The sequence below is a fragment of the Artemia sp. Qi Xiang Cuo genome, chromosome 15, assembly GCF_049724085.1.
Source record: "Artemia sp. Qi Xiang Cuo chromosome 15, ASM4972408v1, whole genome shotgun sequence".
NCBI classification, from domain to species: domain Eukaryota; kingdom Metazoa; phylum Arthropoda; class Branchiopoda; order Anostraca; family Artemiidae; genus Artemia; species Artemia sp. Qi Xiang Cuo.
The window spans coordinates 15,700,239-15,722,682 of NC_142808.1; the positions used below are offsets into that span (position 1 = coordinate 15,700,239).

The 22,444-nt window shown below is 36.2% G+C and overlaps 2 protein-coding genes across 2 annotated transcripts in view; both read left to right on the forward strand.

Annotated features, from left to right (window-relative positions):
• Nucleotides 1–5,890: 5,890 nt before the first annotated feature.
• Nucleotides 5,891–6,385, forward strand: LOC148943376 (uncharacterized). Its single transcript, XM_089101115.1, has one exon. The coding sequence runs from the start codon at nucleotides 5,891–5,893 to the stop codon at nucleotides 6,383–6,385; it is 495 nt and encodes a 164-aa protein (XP_088957241.1).
• A 488-nt stretch (nucleotides 6,386–6,873) lies between these two features.
• The window catches only part of LOC148943377 (uncharacterized), a 29,244-nt gene continuing 13,673 nt past the window's right edge, over nucleotides 6,874–22,444 (forward strand). Inside the window, exons 1-4 of the mRNA XM_089101116.1 lie at nucleotides 6,874–6,892; nucleotides 14,211–14,314; nucleotides 18,456–18,646; nucleotides 20,677–21,149. Coding sequence (XP_088957242.1) covers nucleotides 6,874–6,892; nucleotides 14,211–14,314; nucleotides 18,456–18,646; nucleotides 20,677–21,149 — 787 coding nt within the window. The remainder of the gene's footprint in view (nucleotides 6,893–14,210; nucleotides 14,315–18,455; nucleotides 18,647–20,676; nucleotides 21,150–22,444) is intronic.

Genomic DNA, 22,444 nt, shown 5'->3' on the forward strand with positions numbered 1-22,444 from the left:
TGGTACCAATGCAAGAAGTCAAGTTTGGTTAACGCTAAAGAAATAAAACAAAAGATAATGAAAATATAATAGTTTAGAAACAAATTTGAGGTATATATTTGCACATTAGGGGGGTGGGGATAAAACATAATATATACTAAATACATAACCTAACCTAGGTACCTTTTCCGCTCCTAACCCAAAAAAACAATAGTTTAAATACTGTAAATGCAATGACAAATCACAATTTGCAATCCAATTCTCTATTGACAGATACCCATTTATCTAGTTTCCTGTAGCATGTCTCTATGCAATATATTACATGGGTACCAGCTAATGCTGGTACCCATGCTCCTCTCCATCTCATGGATACCAGCCATGCTCATCTCCAGTTCCTCAGTCTCTTTCTGGCATTTGACCTGTTAACACCTATGCTGGGTTAAATTTTTGAAACCCGTTTTGGAAGTTAAAATAATCCAAATTTCAGTCATTGACCAGTTTCGAGCTATATTAACTAGATTTATTATGTCAAGGCCAATGAAATTCACATGCCCAGAGTTCAAACTTCGTGCCGCTAGTGGAACAGTGCAGTCGGTGTCAACAGTGGTTTCATCCAAAGTGTGCAGGTATTTCTATTGAGGAGAGGAAACAATGTGGTGAGTGGTTATGGTTAAACTGCCAGTCCCCCGTTCTTTGAATGATGACCCTGAACCACCTTTAACGCCACTTTCTCTCCCCCCTGGCTCTAAACCACGCTCTACACCCAAGTCTGCCACAAAACCTACAACCCCAAAATCAGTTTCAAAAATCAAGCTTCCCAAGTACCCCCTTGTGTTGACTGTGTTAAACATATAAAACAGCTGGCTGATCTCCGAGCTAAATACAGTTCCCAGTTAGAGAAGAATTCAGACCATGAAGTAGCCATAGAAGATTTAAAAAAACAAGTTGACATTTTTCTCAATGACCAAAAAATTAATAACGATATACTCTACGAACATGATCTGGAAATTAAAAAATTAAGTGAAAATATCAACTCCCATAATTCCCACCACCTACTTATGGAAGATGAACTCTGCAATCTAGAAAACAATCAAGTGACCCTTAAATCGAAAATCATCAAATTACAAGAGGACTTAGTATGACTACTGATGACGCCCTTGAGTTCGCGAATAGTCCAGTGACTTCCGGTTTTTTGCATAAATTACCAGACGATAATGAACTAAACAAAGGGATTAACAAGGTTATGGAAAAGTCATTACCAGACGATGACATTGTTATTATTTTTGAAAAAATTACGAAAGTAATGGATAAAAGGGAAATAAATACAAAAATAAGCAGAAAGGAAAATGTGATCAGCAAGCATTTTGATAGTGGTTTATGCAAGTTTTGCAAACAATGCAAGTTTCTACGTATTTTTCGTCATTTTATTTCGGGAGTCTGTGTGTCTGATAAGTCTATTTTTGACCATGTTGATCTGTGTTCTGTTTTATCTTGTATTGATAAGTCGTGTACTTTTGCTCACTCATCTTCAGGATTGGAGCGCAGGTTTAAAACCCAACGTTTTTTAGGGTGACGCCGCAAGTATTCACGACCCCCCCCTCCCCGTGGGAGAGGGTTCGTGTTCCATTAGACTTTCAGTCTTATCCCCTTGCATACCCGATACAGAGCAGTATACCTCAGGACTCCATCCCTCAAAACAATCCTCCGACCCCAAGTACTTACGCGTGCCAAGTCAGTACAACCCCCACAATCACTTTACTCAATTCGGACCATCCTCAAACTCCCCCCCCCCTCACTCATATTCCTCCCAAAAACCCACTTCATTTCGACTCCGTTCTTCTCCGTGTGTCCAAGATGTTACCGACCAGTTCTGGACTCCACCTGTTATTTGCCGAAACAAACCCAACTCCTCCCCTCTCAAGACAACCCCCACCATACTGCCCTCCCTCACCATCATCTTGATATTATTTTGATAAAATTACCGAATTCGAGGGTATCTCTGAAATTCATAAAATTAATAGTATTGCTGTGACAGAGGTTCAGTCCCGGAACCCAGATTTCCTAAAAATCAGCAATTATACTCAGTTTATAAAACGTCACCCTCCCGATCACCCTCGCGGTAAAAAGGGGGTGGTATATTATTTTTTATCCGAGATAACCTCCAACCTAAACTAATCACCACCCCCAACTTATCAGATTATGATGAAATTCTATGGCTGAGCCTTAGACCAAAAGTACTTCCCCACCCTTTCAATTTAATTGTAACCGCCGTCTTTTATCATTCCCCTAACCAAAGTATTGACCAGAAACGCAAATTTATACAACAATTTTTTACAAGTGCTGACTTTGTGTTATCGAAGTATCCGAACGCTGGTATTTGCTTACTTGATGATGCGAATGACCTGAAGATGGACTCTATCTGCACCTCTCTTAATATTAAACAACTGGTTAAAATATCTACAACAAAAGGTAACACCTCTCTGGATGTTATTTGTTCAAACATGAGTAAGTATTACAACTCCCCGCGGGCGCGACCACCATTAGGAGGCAGTTACCACTATTGTCTTCTTTTTTCTCCCTCTTCAGCCAATGAACATTCCTTTACTACCTCCATTGGGGTTTGCCGTCCCCTCAGTGACACAGGCCTTTTTTCATATGGATCATGGCTGACCAGTGAAAGTTGGTCAGACCTTGATAATTCTAATAACCTTGATGACAAAATTTTGATTTTTCACAAAAAACTAATTAATTCCTACTCATTGTGTTTCCATAAACAATCACATAAAAAGGTTAATCCGCACGAAAATAAGCTTATTTAACAGGGGTAATTTAGCTGAAGCAAATAAGTTAAGAAAGGAATTATAAAGTCAAATTAGAAAAGATGCCCGAGCCTACTATAAAAATAAAATTAAATACTTGCGCCATGATAAACCAAAGAACTATACTCTGAAATTAAAAAACTTACCGGCAAGAGTCAAAAACAACTAAATTTTAATATAAATGAACCTCCAAAGACCACAGCTAATGACCTCAATAAGTTTCTGGCTTCTGTTATTCAGTCTCCCATCACTATCTTACGCATTTCCAGATTTTCCTGATCCTTTTTCACTCCCACATATTTCTCCACTTGATGTTGTAAAAAAAATTGAAAAACTAAAACGATCAAGCATTTACCCTTTAGATATTCCTGTTCCTCTGGCTAAAGCTTTCAGTGATTACCTCTCAAAACCCCTATCCACCCTGTTTAATGAAATTACCAAATCTGGACAGTTCCCTCAATATTGGAAACAAGGCTTTATTACCCCAATCAAAAAGAAAAATGGGAAGCCTGGCTTTGATGGCGTTCGTCCTATTACCCTCACCTCAATTTTTTTTAAATTGTATGAAAGTTTTCTCGCAGACTGGCTTAAGATGAAAGTCCTCCCCATCATTGATCTTAGACAGTTTGGTAATCTCAAATCCACGTCAACCTCTCATTACCTGATCCATCTTGTTGATACCATGCCTAAATTACTTGAAAAACCTAACAGTTGGCTTAATCTGATTTCGATTGATCTTCAAAGAGCTTTCGATTTGATTAACCCCAATTTACTCATAGATAAACTTATAAAGGAATTCCAAAGTTAAACTGTCCTTGTTAAGCTCGTTGCCTCTTTTCTCTCTAATAGATCTCAAGCAGTTAAATATCTAAATTGTTTCTCAGATCATCTCCCCATATTTAATGGCATTCCTCAGGGGACTATTCTAGGCCCTCTCCTTTTTCTCTGATGATTAACAGCCTTTCAACCCTTTATGACAATAGGAGGAAATTTGTCAATGACTTGACAGTTTTAGAGATATGTCATAAAAACATGTTTAGCAACCCAATGGGCATACTCCAAGATATTGCCTGTGAGGCCTCTTCCCTTGACATGACAGTTAACCCTTCTAGTTCCGCAATAGTCTCAGCAAGTTTCCTTAAATCCCCTCCCCTTTTTCTTCCTCCTATTCCTCCTGAAACCTCTGTCACATCTCTTAAACTCCTTGGTGTTACAATCAAGTATACATTTCTTTTGTGCGTCCCATATTAGAGTATGCTTGTCCTGTGTGGCACCCTGGCCTCTCAACTTAAGCAACACAAAAAATTGAAAATGTCCAAAAGAGAGCTCTAAGAATTATTTTTAAAGAGGGCAAGATACCATATTTGCATTTGTTAAATATTTCAAAACTAGAGACACTCGAGAGACGAAGAAAGAATTTGTGCCTCCGTTTTGCAAAAAATGCATAACAAACCCTCGGACGGCAAGTATTTTCCCCAAACATCACTCTCCATCCAGATTCCGGCCGCCTCGAGCTGTTTCTGAGCCCATCCCTGTTTTGTCCCCCATTCGCTGCGTTGCTTCGAGATACGACAGAACTTTTGTCCCCTTTATTACAGAAAAAATGAATAAAATGTCCCAATAGTTTCTTCCCCCCCTTCTTGACCAGTTTTTATTTTTTTTACTCTTTTATTGACTTACTGCAGTTGGATTATTAACACTTTCTTAGTGTCCCTTTTAATTTATATATACATTTATGTCTTTCTCTTTTTTTTATGTATATTAGCTTCTTACCCCCCTTCCTTTTTTTATGTCAGTTCTAATTCTTTTTACGATTCGTATTTGTGTAAGTTTAGTTTGAACAGTTTTTATCTTTTTAAATTTTTAATTGACTTTCTACAGTTTTAGTTATTGACTGTTAAATGATTGTTCATAATGATTTTTCTATTTTTTTGTTGTTTTTTTTTTGCATTTTTGCCTGTTTTAGTGCAACCATTTATAATGTCGACTCCGAAGTCCGAATTCGGCCCTTTGTGGGCTTGTGATAGTGATCTTATTGAAACAAATATCTTATATCTAATGCATAAGTACCAATATTGCTGAAAACCTATCCCTTAACCCCCGGCCCCAAACTGAAAAAATGTCTCAATATGCTACTTAGTCAAGTTTTCGAAGTAAGTTCCTACTTACCAATGCCGAGAGCCTAAACTTCAAAAAACTAACTGAACTAAGGGGTATCACTGGAATTCAGAATATTAACATCATAGAAGTAACAGGTTCAGGCACAAAAGCCTGAACTCCTTAAAATAAATAATTACTCCCAGTTCATTAAGCTTCACCTTTCCGACAACCCTCTCAGAAAAGGGGGAGGTATTTTGTTCTTTGCTCAAAATAACCTCCAGCCAAAATTCATTTTCACTCCTAACCTCTCTAAGCATGATGAAATCATCTGGCTTAGTCTGACAAAAGGTTCTCCCCCATCCTTTTAACATAATAATAGTAGCAACAGTTTTTCTTATTATTCCTCGAACCAAAATATTGACCAAAAACGTAAATTTATACAGCAATTACAGACTAGTGTTGACTGTTTTATCCAAGAATCCAAATGCTGGTATTTTTTTTACTGGGCAATGCAAATGACCTCAAGATGGACTATTTGTACCTATCTTAATATCAAACAATTAGTTTAAATTATAACTAATCAAATTATAAATTATAGCAACCTTGTCCTGGAGGAAGTCTTGGTAGTTCAATAATCATCATGCCATGGACATGGGCCCTGCTTATTTCCAGGACCACAATGACTGGAGTACAGAACAATTCTTTTTTCAATATTACCCAGAGCTTCTTCGAACGTACAGCTTTTTGCATGAACTACAACTATCAGTTGGTCCACCACAAAAGCTTAAATGTAACTCCAGACGAGCTGAAAATTTTCGTTGGCATTGTCATCCTGATGGGGAACCTCAAGTTTCCTCGGATCTGCATGTACTGGTCTGGGAAGTTTAGGGTGGAAGCCCTATCACAAAAGATGACTCAAGAAAGATTCTTCACAATCCGGTTGAACCTGAAGTTATTTGTTGATTCAGCAATCTCAGACAAGACAAACAGAAATGAAAAGAAAGGGTAGAGGAACCTCTGGCATGTCTGTGCACTCAGATAGAAAAGTAGCCGTGACCCACTGGTATGATAACAAAGTGTTTCTCATGTCTTCAAACTGCAAAGGTAAAGAAGAGGAGACAGAGGTCAAATGGAATGACAAGTGCCAGGTGTATTACCTGCAGGTCAAATGTCCACGAGTAGTCTCCAACGACAGCACTTACATGGGTGGGGTAAACCTTGCGGATTGCATGGTCAGCAATTACCAGTTTGAGACATGTACTAAAAAATGGACTGTGCGTCTGTTTCATCATTTTGTGGATGCTGCACTAGCCAATACATTTTATGAGCTTAAGGGCCATGGCCCAGAAGTTTCTGGTGACCTCAAACAGCTCATTGACCTCTGTTTCAACATGGCCGAGTTTTTGCTCAATTCTGGAAGCTCAGAGTCACGAGGTCAAGAAAATAGCAATGAAGAACTCTTTATGAAACTCAACACCATGTTTTGAGTGTGAAAAAGAGGCCAATCCATCCACCATATGCCAGAGCTGCACTGCATCTACCAGAATTTTGTGACTTGGCATATGCAGCCCGGTGCAGAAGGCCTGGATGCTGCAAAAGGTCAAGATGGATATGCTTGCAGTGTAAAATCATTCTCTGCTTGACACGAGATAACAACTGCTTCAAGAAATTTCAAAAAGAGTAATGTTTTGTTTCCAATATTTTGACAAATCTCTTTTAATAGATGTAACAGTTTTTTACTAGGGTAAAAGACCTCTTTTCGGAAAGAACCGCTTTTCTTCGGCATTCTGGGACAACAGAGACAGGTTTTGCACCGCCCCGTTTATACTACTGCATGACGCAATCCAAGTGCAGTAACAACATCCCCACCTTTCATCTGCCTTAGTGGTGAGACGTCATGAAGGAAAATTTGTACAAAAATAACTTAGGCTATTCAAGCCAATTGGACATAAAAACAAAATATGTGTAAGCGACAATGCAAATAAATATCGAAGGTAAGTTACAACCTATCATTGCAAAAACAAGGTTCAGCGTGCATCTGTTTTTGTTGTGATTTATAAATTCGACAGTGTTTTCAAAGAAACCAACAATTGTATACGAAAAGGAATTTTCTTCTAATGAGCTAAATACAGAATTACGGTAGTTTTACACCAAAAAGCCAGTGTAATAACATGGAATAACACGTACAAGAATAACATGGACAAATTTTACTACTCTGCTCCCAACCCAAATGATTAAGTTTTAATCTATAGAATTAATTTTTTTTTAGTTTTTTAACTGTAAGTAAGGAGTGACATAACTTAAAACGAACAGAAATTATTTTGTATATGAAAGGGGATGTCCCCTCCTCAACACCTCTCTCTTTACGCTAAATTTTGACTCTGTGTAGCAACTCTACTTTTTAAAACAATAAAACTTAAAAAAAAAACTTAAGCGTAAGGAGCAAGGCATTGAGGAGGGGACAGTTCCTTTCATATCCAGAATAATTTTTGTTTGTTTTAAGTTTTAATGACACTCCTTACTTTCAGTAAAAAAACTCGCTTTTTTAAAATTTACTTTCTGAATGTTTTTCAACTAATGCAGACTCGAATTTGGCTCACCGTACATGAAAAATTAAAACAAAATTTGCATATTAATTTTGACAGCTTTATTCCGTATATGATAAGGCCTCTTCCTTAACGGCCTGCTCTTTACGCTAAAGCTGTTAGCACTTTTGAAAAAAGCATCCTATTGTAATTAAATGGCACTCGTGTTTCGATTTTAGTAAACAGAACTTTAAACTTTAGTAAACAGAACTTTTTAGAACTTTAGCATAAAGGGTAAGGTATTGAGGAGGGGCAACCCTTCACATATAGAATAGTTTGTGTTCGTTTTTCAAACAATACCGGTGGATCTGGCTGACCCTCTATGAAATAGACATGTGGAAATTTTATCCAATGTGAAGTGCACCCTCTACCTGTCAAATTCCTTCCCGCTGGGTTCGTTTTTGCTGAGAATCCCACATCTCTGTAAAATTGCTTGCAGACAATTCAACATAAAAAACTCTCCTTTGTATCCTTTCATTTTAATAAGACTAATCTCTAATTGGTTTCTTGATACCTCAAGAACAGCCCCTTTCGTGAAAATTATTTCACAGAATACATATACAAAGATAAAAGAAATCTTATCAAATCTGTAGTGCACACTCTCCCTGTCAAAGTCCCTCCAGCAAGTTTCATTTTTGCTGAGAATCGCTCATCTCTGTAAAAATGCTTGCAGATAATTCAGCCTAAAAAATTCTCCTTTGAACCCTTTCATTTGAATAAGACTTTAATCTCTAATTGGTTTCTTGATCCCTCCAGAAAAGCCCCTTTCTGTGAAAATTATTTCCCAGAAAACAAAGAAAAAGATAAAAAAAATTTTATCCAATATGAAGTGCACCCTCTCCCAGTCAAATTCTCTCCAGCAAGTTTCATTTTTGCTGAGAATCGCTCCTCTCTGTAAAATTGCGTTTAGACGATTCAACCTAAAAAATTCTCCTTAGTATCCTTACAATTGAAAAAGAGTAATCTTTAATTGGTTTCTTGATCACTCCAGAAAGACCCCGTTCTGTGAAAATTTTTTACCAGAAAACAAAGAAAAAAAATCCTGGGTATGGCCTTGTCCCCAGTGTAACATTTCCCCTAAAATATTCAAACTCCATAAATTTCCCTCCCCATGGAATATTCTACTCATAGAAATCTATCCCAAGATCAGCCCACCCCAAAAAATTTTTTTTGCATACTTCCCAATAACAAATACTACATGTAAGCAATGGACGAATTTCATAACTTACAGGCCTCTCCCCATGGACTGTGAGGGGTCATTTTATAGCTAAAGACATCAAGGCCGTACCCATGATTTTTTTTTGGGAGGGAGCTTTACTCAGATTTTTTTTTTTGGGGGGGGGGGGGGTACACAAAAAGACTAAAAAACTGCACACAAAATTTTTTTTAATACATTTTTGTTACTTTTTTTCGAGTCAAAAAAACGTTTTGGGGTGGTGCGGGGTTCAAACCCAATAACCCCCCCACTCTGGGTACAGCCTTGAGAGACATGGATCTTAGATCTTTTAACTATACTGAACAAAAAGGCTATCTCAAAATTTTGATCAGATAATTTTGGGAGGAAATGAGCATGGGAGGGGGTCCAGTTGCTCTCCAATCTTTTTGGTCACTTAAAAAGGGCACAAGAACTTTTAATATCCATTTGAATCAGCACTCTCCCAGGATATACGATCACTCCTGGGAAAAAGCAACAAATAAACAAGCCTCCGTGATTCAAACACCAGCCACCATTTTGAAGTGTGGTAAAAATACTCCGTTATTGGTTAGCTTTCATTTTTTTTGTTTTGCTGTGGACTAATTTCTAATTTCTGACTCATATTGTCAGTAAACAAGGTTACCTTAGTCATAAATTGGACCTGGAAAGGGTTCTGTCTAAATAAGGCTGTAGCGCTCTGATGAGCTAAGCATTCATACTAGTACCAGAGAATTAAGACAAAAGTGGTTTGGTTTGAAAGAAGGGGTCTTTCTTGAATTTTCCTATGCTATTATAATTAAACGTATCTCATTAAAAATAATTGAAACTTCAAGTATGTAGCATGCCTATGATATGTTATGATTGGCTATAGTTTATTTTGTTTTTGGCTAAAACAAAACACACAGAAAAAAAACCTCTGGATAATTGCCCTGGAACATTGCCCTGGACAATTAAAAAGAATTTTGTATAGTAATTCATTCAAATCCCCCAGTCAGGGCTGTATCCAGGGGGGGGGGAGTTACTCTGTTTGACACCCCCCCTGAAATGTTTTGTCTGACTCGTAAAAATATATCAAAAATGGATATAAACAAATTTTGTATGCGTTTTTTGAGTTTTTTTGTGTAAAACCCACCTGAAATTTTTTTTTGAGTAAAAACCCCTCTGAAAAAAAAAATCCTGGGTACAGCCTTGCCCCCAGTAACCCAGAACACCCCCTGCCCTCCAAAAAAATGTACATACTTCCCAATATCAAACACTACATGTAAACAATAGACGAATTTCGTAACTTACAGGCCTCTCCCCACGGACTGTGGGGGTTATTTTACAGCTAAAGACATAGATGTTTTATCTTTCAACTATACTGAACAAAATGGCTCAAATTTGGATCAGATAACTTTGGGGGAAAATGAGCGTGGGAGGGGGTTCAGTTGCTCTCCAATCTTTTTGGTCACTTAAAAAGGGCACTATAACTTTTAATATCTGTTCGAATGAACCCTCTCCCAATATTCTATACAATAACCCCTGGGAAACGACGACCTTTGATGGGTAAAAGTAAATTTAATTGATGGGTAAAACAAAACTGATTTATTTCAAATCGGCATAAAAATCCATTTTTTATATATCTATTGGTATCAAAATTCAGTTTTTTAGAGTTTCAGTTAGTATTAAGCTGGCTAGCTCCTTACTTACAGTTCGTCACCACAAACTGTTTGATAAGACTGGTTGTATAGGCCATATCTAAATTGTATACATTTGTCACCAATTAAATGTTAGGTTGGATCTCCTAGTTTCTCTTGAATGTTATTGGTCATTTCAGCATTTACATAAAAAAAAATATATTAACAATAGCAAGACCGTATCCAGGAAGCAGGATTAGGGGATTGAACCCCCACCCCTCCCCCCCCCCCCAAAAAAAAAATGTTTCTCTAGCACAGACATATTAAAGAAGCATAAATATAGTTTCAAAATTTTTTTATGGTGGTCTTATTGCACCCCCCCCCACCCCCAACAGAATCCTGGATACACCCTTTAATGGTAGTAAAACTAAAATAAACAAACTCGAGTTTTTTTTATTTACACGTTAACATGTTTATACCACTTAGCAAATGTGCTTGCACTGAAAATTAAAATAACAAGTTGATTATAAGCTTTTCAGTTGTAACTTGACATTGATGACAGTTTATGGTGTTAAGCTGACAAGTTTAATGAACTGGAAGACAGAACTCATCAGATAAGAACCAAGTTGGTTCTTCTCTGATTACTGTAGCACTAAAGTGTGTATCCACAGATTAAAATTAATTATGTAGTTTAATGAATTTTTTCATTTTGTTCATGAACTAATTATATGTTGGGACTTGAAAGCAGAAGCTTTATTCTGTGTGAATTATATATATATATATATATATATATATATATATATATATATATATATATATATATATCTATCTATCTATCTATCTATCTATCTATTATATATATATATATTATATATATATATATATATATATATATATATATATATATTACCTTAAAGTACCTTAAATCGCACTAGCCAGCGATAAGGACGAATCCTGTAGACGCTGGTCAATGATGATGGCGTCTACACCGCTATTTATGCTAAACCAGCGCTATAGACTGTACAAGGAAACCCTTCAAATGGGTATTTCCTATTTAAATTGATTGCAAAGTGTGATTTCTCATTGCATTTACAATATTTAAGTGGTACTTGTACATTATAACTAAACCAGCGCTATAGAATGTACAAAGAAACCAGACAAACGTGTATTTACTAGATAAATTTATGGCAAAGCATAGTTTCTCATTGAGTTTACAATATGTAAACGATTGTTTTTTGGGGTTTAGGGGGGAGGTACCTAGGTTAGGTTACATATTTAATATATGCCATGCTTGTTAATTAGGACCGAATTTATAGAGTCTCTGTTCGACTCTCGGAAATTGCCCCCCCATGGAAAAAACCTCAAGACAATTCTAACCCTGTTGGAAACTTTCCCTTGAACAATTGCACAAATTAAATTTATTTGGCACTTGTTGGTTATATAATACACACTTGAGAATTTTGATTGCCAATGACACAAACATGAGACAGAAAACTGGTCAAGCAACTTCTTTATACCAGACAATTAGTTTTTGCTTTGATAAATAATAAATTGTATCTGTATTTTATTTAAGTATTTATTTGGTAATTTGGGTAGGTATTTAGCATATGCTCTGCAACCCCCCCCCCTAATGTGCAAATATATAGCCCAAATCTGTTTCTAAACTTATATCTTCATCATATTTTTTTTCCACCAAACTTCACTTATCGAGTGTGAAAAAAGATTTTTGGCCAATTCCCCAGCCTAAAATTTCCTGTAGAAAACACGGGTTTAATTTGCTACAGAGCAGGGCGGAAGGCAAGTTTTACCAGTGTTTGGCAATATTATATATTGATGTTGATACATTGGACCAAACATTGATATCAAAACCTAAACATCAAACAGTTTGTGGTAACAAATTGTAAGTAAGGAGTGGACCAGATCAATAATAACCAAAACTCTAAAAGACAGAATTTTGATACCAATAGATATATCAAAAGAATTGGCTTTTTATGCTGATTTCACAAAGGCTATATAAATTTCATTAGGTTTAATGTTACCCATCAAAGGCTACAAGCCTGAGAAAACTTTCCCAATTTTCGAAAAAAGGTAAACAGCCCCTAAAAGTCAAGTGATCTCAATGAAAATCACACACTCAAATTCAGCATATTCAGCAGAGGACCCTACTATTTAGGTTTCAAGCTCCTATCTACAAAAATGTGGAATTTTGTATTTTTTTTGCCAGAAGAAACATCACAGATGCATGTGTATTTGTTGTTTTTTTCTACTATCCAGGGGTGATTGTATTGACCCAGGGGTGCTAGAACATCACAAGAGGGCTCATTGAATGGAAATTAAAAGTTCTAGTGCCTTTTTTAAATGACCAAAAAAATTGGAGGGCAGCTACTAGATGTTGAGATTCAATGCTTAAGTCTTTTTAAATTGCCACTATAAATTACCACCTAAGAAGTTGTTTTATAGAGAGTGTTGATGCCAGTCATTTTGATACTTTTTATTTAAAAAGAGCAGTGGCAAAGGGTGAATATCAAAATATGAACGCTAAAGACTGGCATGAATGCTATCTATAAAAGAACTTATTAGGCGGCAATTTAAAAAGACTTAAGCATTGAATCTCAGTGGCATGGGTTTTGAAAACTTTTTATTTAAAGCTGGAAAAAGAAGGATTTTTAGAGGAAAGACTTGATGATAAAGGTTCTCCCATTGGATAATATAAGAACTAGGATCATTATACATATTTTAAAGTAAGAATTGTTTTCTTAACATGTCTCCTTATCAGGTGACAAGGCTAAACAAATACCCTTGACAGAATTGATTTAGTTAAGCAAGAACTAGGGCTGTTGACAGAAACATGCTAGGAAAACAATTCTTACATTAGTACTACACATTAAAACTTTAACTAAGAGGCTACTAAAATATTTTCATAAAATACTTGTCCAAATTTACCCATAGTTTACCAAAATCACCCTAGCAGTCAACCTATAGTTTTTATTTCTGAAGCTCATGCAGGTAGGCATACAGACATGTGCATTATGCATTTCTCTAAATTATAGATCATATAAATTGTATGAATAAGAGCTTTAACACACATTTCAAGTGCATAAGTTTTCTTATTATTATACTCTGAATTGTTATGTATAGTGGTGTGGATAAAATTCATTTCCAACAAAAATGATTACTATGTTCATAAAGAGCATAAAAAAAGGCAGTGTGTAGTATGTTCACTTTATTCCTAAGTCAATAATATTAACTGCTGAATATTTACCGAAAGACCTATACTAAGTGCTATCTTCTGTCACACCTTAAAAGATTCACAAACATTTTAAAGGTTTAAACAGACGAGGCCTGTTATTCCCGTAACTCTACCTAATGCAATCAAAATTACATAACCGGTAGCAATGCCACGTAAATGAAGTTCCAAAATGTCATCTAAATCCAGGTTAGGTTATCTCCATTATTCTAACGGATGATACACATTAATCGTACTGCTGATTAACCATCTATCCACCGATAACCTAGCTCACAAATTTCACTTTTTAAAAAATATAAAATCTCACTCTACCGACCTCTCCCTGTCAAAAGCTGGAGAACAAGTAATCTAAAATGGCTGGGAGAAGGCTGAAGCTTCCGGTGATGATAGGTGATGAAAACAACGGTACCTCTAGATAACACGAAACTCATCTTTAAAGAGGGCGTGTAAGAGCCTATTCCCAACATTAAAATTTTGTAATCTTCAAGTTTCTGATTAATCTTCATTCGTAAAATCTGATATGGCATATATTTATCCGGTAAAATTGGGATAATTTATACTACTGACCTCTTGATGCTCTTTCTGAATATAACATTCGCTTTATTAGGAAATTCAATTTTTAGCCTTCCAAGGTCCCTCAAAGCTTATACTTTATTTCTCTTATTTCAGATACCGCTGTTAGCATAACTCTTGGTAAAACTGGTTTACCCGTGAAATTGAACCAACATAGACGAAACAGCGAACCAGAAGAGACATGGAAATACATAATTCGGGCAATATATCAGCACATAAGGGAGGGGCGGGGGGAGGGGGCTAAATATAGTGAAGCTATAGTTGAAACGAGTCAACTAAAACTATTCAGCACATAATGGAATTGTTGTTTTTAACCCTTTTATATAGCCAGGAATAAGAGAAGAAACTACCATCTTTGTAAATTTTTCGCTTTTCCTATTATTGACTTACGAATAAAGCAAGTAAACATACCACTGGATGCCTTTTTTTATGCTCTTTCCAAATATAATAATCATTTTTGTCACAAATGAATCTTACCCCCACCCTTATATGTACCAATTCAGGGTATATATTTGCACATTAGGGGGGTGGGGGTAATTTATTTCTGATGCAAATGAGGTGATTTTAAACTTTCCTCCAACCCCCCCTAATGTGCAAATATATACGATTTGGTATATATTTATGTACCAATATAAAATTTATATACCCCTATAATATATATATATATATATATAGGAGTGGGGGTAAAATTCATTTGCGACAAAAATGACTATTATATTTGTAAAGAGCATAAAAAGGGGCATCGAATGGTATGTTCACTTTATTCCTAAGTCACGAATAATATGAACTGCGAAAAATTTACCACCATCTTTGAGGGTCCTTAGTGGGCTGTTAATGAATGCATCTAGTGCTACATTCACCGTATCTGCACGTCAGTAATATAAGCTTCAAAAAATGTAACATAATCCCAAAAAGAATACAATATTACATAAAAACTCAATAAAAAATTTAAAACTGTTTGCATTTACTGTTACTGTTTACATTGGTAACTAATTAAAAGATGACCAATCAGAGACCACTTTGTAAATTTTACAAAGTGTTAACACTTTGTAAATCAGATATCTTAGAATCAAGATTTCATCCTGAATCCAAATGTAACATTTATTTGCACTGGAAGTGAACTTCCCCAAGTCTTAAACCAAAATAGAGTGTGGTCAAAGAAATATGGAATGGATCTACAGCCCAGAGAATAACCTGGAAAGGAGTTTTCAATCTCTACTACCACTCCTTCACCATTTGCAGGGTTTGAAGAAATCTGTGAAAATGATCACATTTAGTTCTAGCTGAGCTTGAAACTTTTCCTCAAAGTTAAGACCTGACTTTGCAGGATTTTTAAAGCCTTACAAGTGGATATGGATGAAGGTAGGGGCTTTCAACAGTTTTCTTGGCCATAATTTGGATTGTGGATCCATTTATGCAAGTTTGACTCAACTAGTTTGCCAACTTTTTATGGCCACTACTAGTGGATTACTTTTTATGGCTGTAATTACGTAAATGTGAAAAAAAAACAGTGCAGTTCTATTAGCCAGGCAACACAAATCAATAAAATTGGAAATCATCTAGCCATTACCCAGTAATTGGATGTCTCCCGCAGCATAAACAAGGGTTTCTCACTCCAGAAACTATTTAAACTTTAGTTTTTGGGGTTTGGGGGGGGGGGGTACCTAGGTTAAGTTCCATATTTAATATATGCTATGCTTTACCCCCCTAATGTGCAAACATATAGCCCAAATTTGTTCATAAACTATTATATTTTCATCCTATTTTGTTTTATTTCATTAGCATTAACCAAACTTCACTTCTCATGTGTTGCCTGGGTACTAGTAACAGTACCAAAATAACTTTAAAATTGTCCAAACTTGGAGGTAAAATATGAAATTTAAAAAAAAAAGTTTTTTTTGTAAACTGAAAGAAGGAACACCATTAAAACTCAAAACAAATAGATATTGTTCTGTAAGTGAGGGGTTGCCCCTCCCCCCTCAATACATTGCTATTTACACTAAGGTTATTAGTACTTTTAAACAGTCAGACTTAAGCACAAAGAGCAAGGTATTGGAGGAGGGGGCAACCCCTTTATATATGGAATAATTTCTTGTCATTTTTAAGTTTTAATGTTGCTCCTTACTTTCAGTTTAAAAACTTGCTTTTTTATTTAATTTTTGATCGTTTTTCAAATAATGCTGGTGAATCTGGATCACCCTACATAAAAAATCCCCCCCTCTCAATTAACTTCTTTAAAAATTTCCCTCTCTAAATAACCCTCCAGACAGTTCCATACTCACTGAAAGCCCCCCCCCCCCTATAAAATTTCTTCCACACAATTTTCCCCTGGAAATCAAAACATGCTGAAAAAAGCCCCCAGATAATTTCCACAGGACATCTCAACATGCAAAATTAAGTTGACAAGAGAAAGTAAGGATAAAAAAAAGGGTGTTGCATGGGAATTCTGTCAAATCCCCCAGTGTAAAATTTCCCCTGGAAAGATGACCCCTGGAAATTTCCCCCTATAGAAACACACCCCAAGTGGGGCTAATTAACCTACAAACTTTTTGGTCACTTAAAAAGGGCACTAAAACTTTTAGTTTCCATTTGAATGCACCCTCTTCCAATTTTAGATGACTATTATTTTTGATACAATCAACCCTAGAAGAAAAAGGTAAACAAATAAACATGCAACTGTGATGTTTCTTTCAGCAAAAAATGCAAAATTCCTTTTTGTAGTATCATTAGTAAAGATGTTAAAAGTAAACTAGCTAAGACCCAGGGCATTTTTCCACAGTTGAAAAAAAAAATTGGAAGAACAGAAAGACAAGTGTGCAAACCAAGATTAGAATATTGGAAGCTAGTGGTCAAGCAGGGTTCTGAAATGTGAGCACTCCTTAAGACAGAGGATTTATTGGATATTTTCCAAAGGAGTCGTCTATGATTGTTTTAGAAACATGTCTGACTGATCATACTCCAAACAGTAAACTGTATGAAAATTTCGGTTCTATAATGCTTTCTAGGCTGAAATGAGAGAAAAGTTCACATGGCTAGGACACATTCAACAGATGAAAGATGACATACTGCCAAAGATGATCCTTTTTGACTAACCATTAAGGCCAAAATGAAAAGCAACTTGTCCCAAAATTGAGGTGGAAGTCATAAGGAAGAATTTAGAGGAAATTGGAACTTCTCTGGAGCATGTAAAGGAGCCTTTTAATAGATTGGGATGGAGAGGCATGCATAGCTGTTGGCCTCATGTGACTTGGTGCTGCAGTAAGTTGTTAGAAGTAGTAGATAAAATTCCAGCACAGCAGCTTTTTATTTTCTCAGACATCTTCTAGGCTATGTTAATAAGACTTCAACAATGGATATAAAGCCTGAATTAGGGCCCAGGGAGGTATTTTTAAGAAACAATATGAAACCTTCCTTCTCCAGAACACTATTCATGAGCTCAGGAGAAATGTGCATTATTTATGACAATAAAACTTTCTGATAACGGTAAAGATTGATAGTTAAATAAGAACATATTTGAATTAATATAACACAAGAAAATATAATGTTTTCATTTTGTTTTTACCACACCGAATGGAAAGTTTCCTAAATAAAAAGAGTGAGAAAGATTGGGTTTCTTGTGTTGTGAGTAGATGTCAGAAAAGTAAAGTTGGATGGAATCACTTTTTTGATGATGAACTTTTTTTTTTACATCCACTGAAACCACAAACAATTAATAAACAAACCAATCAAGTCTAATTTTTTTTTCAAAATCCATTGATTCGGGGTTAGAATTCAGATGCAATCCAAAATTTCATAGTTGGATGTAATCTTCATATTTTTGTTGAGTTTTGGGAATATGGTAGAGATGTAGATGCAGGGGGTCCACCAGAACCAGCAAAAATTAGAAAGTGGTCTATGAGAAGTTGGACAAGTCAAGCAAGGACACTGGTACAATAACTGTTTACCCTCTACTCTCTTTTGACTCTACAAAAAACATTAAACTTTAAATTCACCATTGATTAAGCCCCCCTCCCAAGTTTCTAAAATCATGCTTCTCATTCCAATTGACCGGGGAAAGAGCTATAGGTAGGAAACGCATCTATTTACAGCCTGGACACCTCGAACTTAATCCATCTAATATTTTGTCTCATTTAAACCACCATACACAATTTTGGAGACCTTAATTTCTGGTATTTTTGTGAATTTCTATCACTGTTTGTGAAACACTGTCGATCAAAAGGATTTTATCCCTATTTGAACTTTTTTTTATAGCCACCATAAATTTGACTAGTGATTTTATTATTTGTTTTAAATGAATCAGCAATATAACACAAGTGACCACGACAGCAATTTTTTTTGCAGGCTCTTGGGGATGTGCGACTAGAGCACCTTGAACTTTGCTTGTCCAATATTGCCACTCTTTTAAGGCAACCTAGTGATGCACTTTCGACAAGAATCAGAGGCTTTAATTCCCTGAGTTGCACAGCACCAAATAGGTTTAATGAAGCAAGCGACCGTTATCAGTATCAGAGTCTTCAGAGAAGCTTGCCAAGGTAACTAAATTATAATACCACTACTACTACTAACAACTCACCGCGGCACCAAGCTGCCTGAGGCCAACACAGCTACGCACGCTCTTCCTCCATCCCAATCTATTCAAAGCCTCTCTTTTTTCACCCTCCCACGAAGTTCTCATTTCCTTTAAATCTCTCTTTTTGATGTCCTCATACCCCAGACGAGGACGACCTGCTTTCCGTTTAGCCCTAGACGGTTGGCCGAAAAGAGCATCTTCGGCAATCTGTCATCCTTTATCCGCACAACGTGCCTTAGCCACCTAAACCTTTCTTTCGTCATAGCCCTAGAGAGTGGTTACACCTATTGGGAGTCCTCTCGGTGTTTAGGTTGAGGTTAAACCAGTTTTGGGAGATGAATAATGTCATTAAGTGGGGCTTCAAAGGGAGTTAATAATTTCGGTTATTTCAGCAAGGGATAATTGTTTTCCATTTGGAAACAGATAAAACTATTTAGGAGGATGTTTTTGTCCAATTTACATGGGTAATGATATTTTAGAGCACTTTATATGCAATAAGATGTTGAAATATTTGAATGAAGAAATGGATGATCGAAAATTTTTAGAGTGATTGCTAGCTAGATATTGGGAACATGGAGAATAATGTTTATATTGTGAAGCATCACATCGATATTTTTTTTGGACAATGGAAGATCGGAAAGATGAGGGGGGGGGGCGAGTTAAAAAAGATAGTGCATTTAGAACAAAGATATTTTCTTTTGTCTTGCTGTTTTTTCTCAGCTCTGTGTTTATTTATTTATTTAATTGAAGACTACCCTAGAAAAGAATAAAAAGGACAAGCCTGAAAGAAAAAGCAAAAGAAGACAAGACGAACGCTTACATTTAAACTGGAGAACAGCGATAGTAGTGCATATACTATCGCTGAACAGCGATAGTAGACGCTGTTCAGAATGCAACACAGCGATAGTAGACGAAGTATTGAGAACTCAAATAAGAACTCGTAACCATAGCTGACCTGCTATTTTCTTTCATGCACAATTCTTATGTACAGTTTTATTCAGTTTTTAAACTGCAATTTATGGGTCATTTTTCCCAAGATTTGGCAATTGTGCCAAATCTTGACATGTATGTTCAAGGTGATGTGAATATTTGGTAATATAGAAAAGGTTAATTTTGTATCTACAAGCTTTATTGAATGTCTTCAAGGAAGGCATAACATTCAGGATATGAAACAGTGCATCCGTGTTGTAGTTACTGGTAAGGTAAAAGCAATCGAAGCGAAGTTTCTCGGGAATAATTTAAGCATAAAAAGCAGATATTCGGCAAGAAATTTCAGCAATCTGAAGACTGAGTATGGCAAATGGAGATGCTGACACCAAGGTAGAGGCTTGAAATGTGAGTGACCCAATTAATAATAGAGGCACCAAAGAATAAGGGAGATCTCCGAAGGGCGGGGTTCGATTCCTGGTGTGGCCGGTTATTTGGTTTGGAACGGGGGTCAGTGGCGTGACTTTTTAAGCTCAGCTAGAGTCGACCCAGCTTTAAATGGGTACCTGAAGAGCAGGAGCAGTGTTCGAAAGCACAGGATGGCTGGCCCCTATCCCCTCCCCCATTGCACTTCCTGGCTGAAGGGTCATGAAACGGAGACCAGCACCGAAGGTTTGGACTGTAGAGTCTAGTGCCGTATCCTTTACTTTTTTTTTACCACTGAAGAATAAAGCCTGTGATGAGTAATCGTTATGACAATTAAAAAGAACAGTTTTTTTTCTGAATTGCATTCTAAGGCAGGATTTCTGTATTCCTTGTTTAAGATTGAAAATATGTCCGAAATTCACTCAGTAGTCTTTCTTGTTTGAAGTTCTAGTTTGAGACAAACGATATGCTGATGAAGAATGTAAGATGTGTAAGGCATTTTTACTGTGTTTCCAAAACAGATTTTTGATGTGAATTTCAAATGTGAACTATTGATTTTAAGCATAATTATATTGATTACTTTTTGTGTTACTTAATTTCAATCTTACCTTAATTACATAAATATTCCGTTAATTTTAGGTATCATGAAACCGGAACTGCCTCTGATCACCTTAGAAATTTGTATGAGGAGCAGAGAGCCTCTACGTTACCTCGGCCAACCATGTCGCCAGTCAAGGGACCTGAATCAAGCCACCCGACCTTGGATTTTCCTGATGGCCTGCGCTATGTTGATGACAGTCCAGACTATGAGTCAGACAAAGGTAGCAACATATCAATCTCACAACTGAGTAATATTGCATCATCTGGGTACCAAAGCATAAATAGTTTGAGTCCTGTTGATCAAGGGATCCATGGAGAAAGTGCTCTACTCAACTCTTTGAATAACAACAATCATACTAAGGGCAGAAGAAGCTTAAGCCGCCACCCAGTGGCTTTTACTAATCCTGTATATCAGTTTGGCATCGGCGAAACGTTTGGGCGAAGCATTTCTAGTCGTTCTGGCCTTGCTGTACATAGCGTTGAAGATATTAGAGCACAAAGACTGCATATGGGTAATTATTTTTTCTCATCTCTGTGTGCGTAGCAAGGGATCTTACTAAATAACGGGATTCTTCAATTCAATACTATAGTTGGTAAACTATACTTGTAAACTCCAGAAAAAAAAATTGTTTATGGTTATATGCAAACACAAAAACGGCGTACAACCAGTTACGAGGTTCACTGCTCTTTCGGTACATTATGATCGGCAAAGCTTGTAAAGCCTTGCTGATGCATTGTAAAGCATTGTTACATGTGATGTAATCACATGTGAAAGACTGTAGCTGGTATCATTTTGGGTTTTATATTAATTTATTAAATTTACACAATTTGTTTACTCCTTTTTTTTTACTATAGTAAGATTTTCGAAAATCCTCAAAACTGCGTCGTGAATACTCTCCGCTGTGTCTTTATCTATGATTTTTATTAAAAAGTAAAAACGTCCTGAAACATTCAAAATTTAGATTTTTTTTTCTCTTAACTTGGAAATAATCTCTACGGGAAATAAACCTATACAATTTAGGTCAAGGCTAAGACCTCAAAGGCCCGTTGCTTCCAAATCCTGAAGAGATATATAACATTTGTTCAATTAGATCCACAGCACTTAGCCAACAAATCTTAGCTATATTCTTTTTCGAGGTAGAAAGACTCTTCAATAACCATATAAATATACGATACCAGATAACTTTAGGCTTTAATAAATTTATATAAATATAAAAAGTGTAAATAAAGTTCAAAATTAAGCACATAAATCGTATTTTGCAAATGACTTTTAGGCTTACTTAAACTTATTTGAGCATATAAATTGTAAATAACTTTATGTAAATTTTTATAAGCATATGCAATGTGGTTCTGGGCTAATTCTCCGCAGAAAATTTTCTCCTTGGAAAATTCCCCCCGGAAAATCAATTTCTCAGAAATGAAAAATTCACCCCTCTCTCAGAATTTTTCCTTCGTAAATCCGCCCCCACCCGCCGAAAATTTTCACCAAATGTGAAAATGTTTCGGTAAAGGAAGACTATGACCAATAAAAAGAAACGAAGAACCAAAGGGATTTTGGAATATTTTATTAGAATATATTCCGAAATATAGGTAGAATGATGGGGTAGAACTGGCGTAGGCAACGTTTTTTGGAAAAAGGATATTGTCTTTAGGACGTGTTAGTGTGCGGAACACGCGATTAAGTTTTTGCATGTTTTAAATAAGATCTAAAGATAAGCCAATTATAAAATAGCTAATACAGCTATTTCTTACCTGTCAAGGGGGAGAAATTTCAGTGTTACATCCGATTTTTCGCAGCATAGAATAA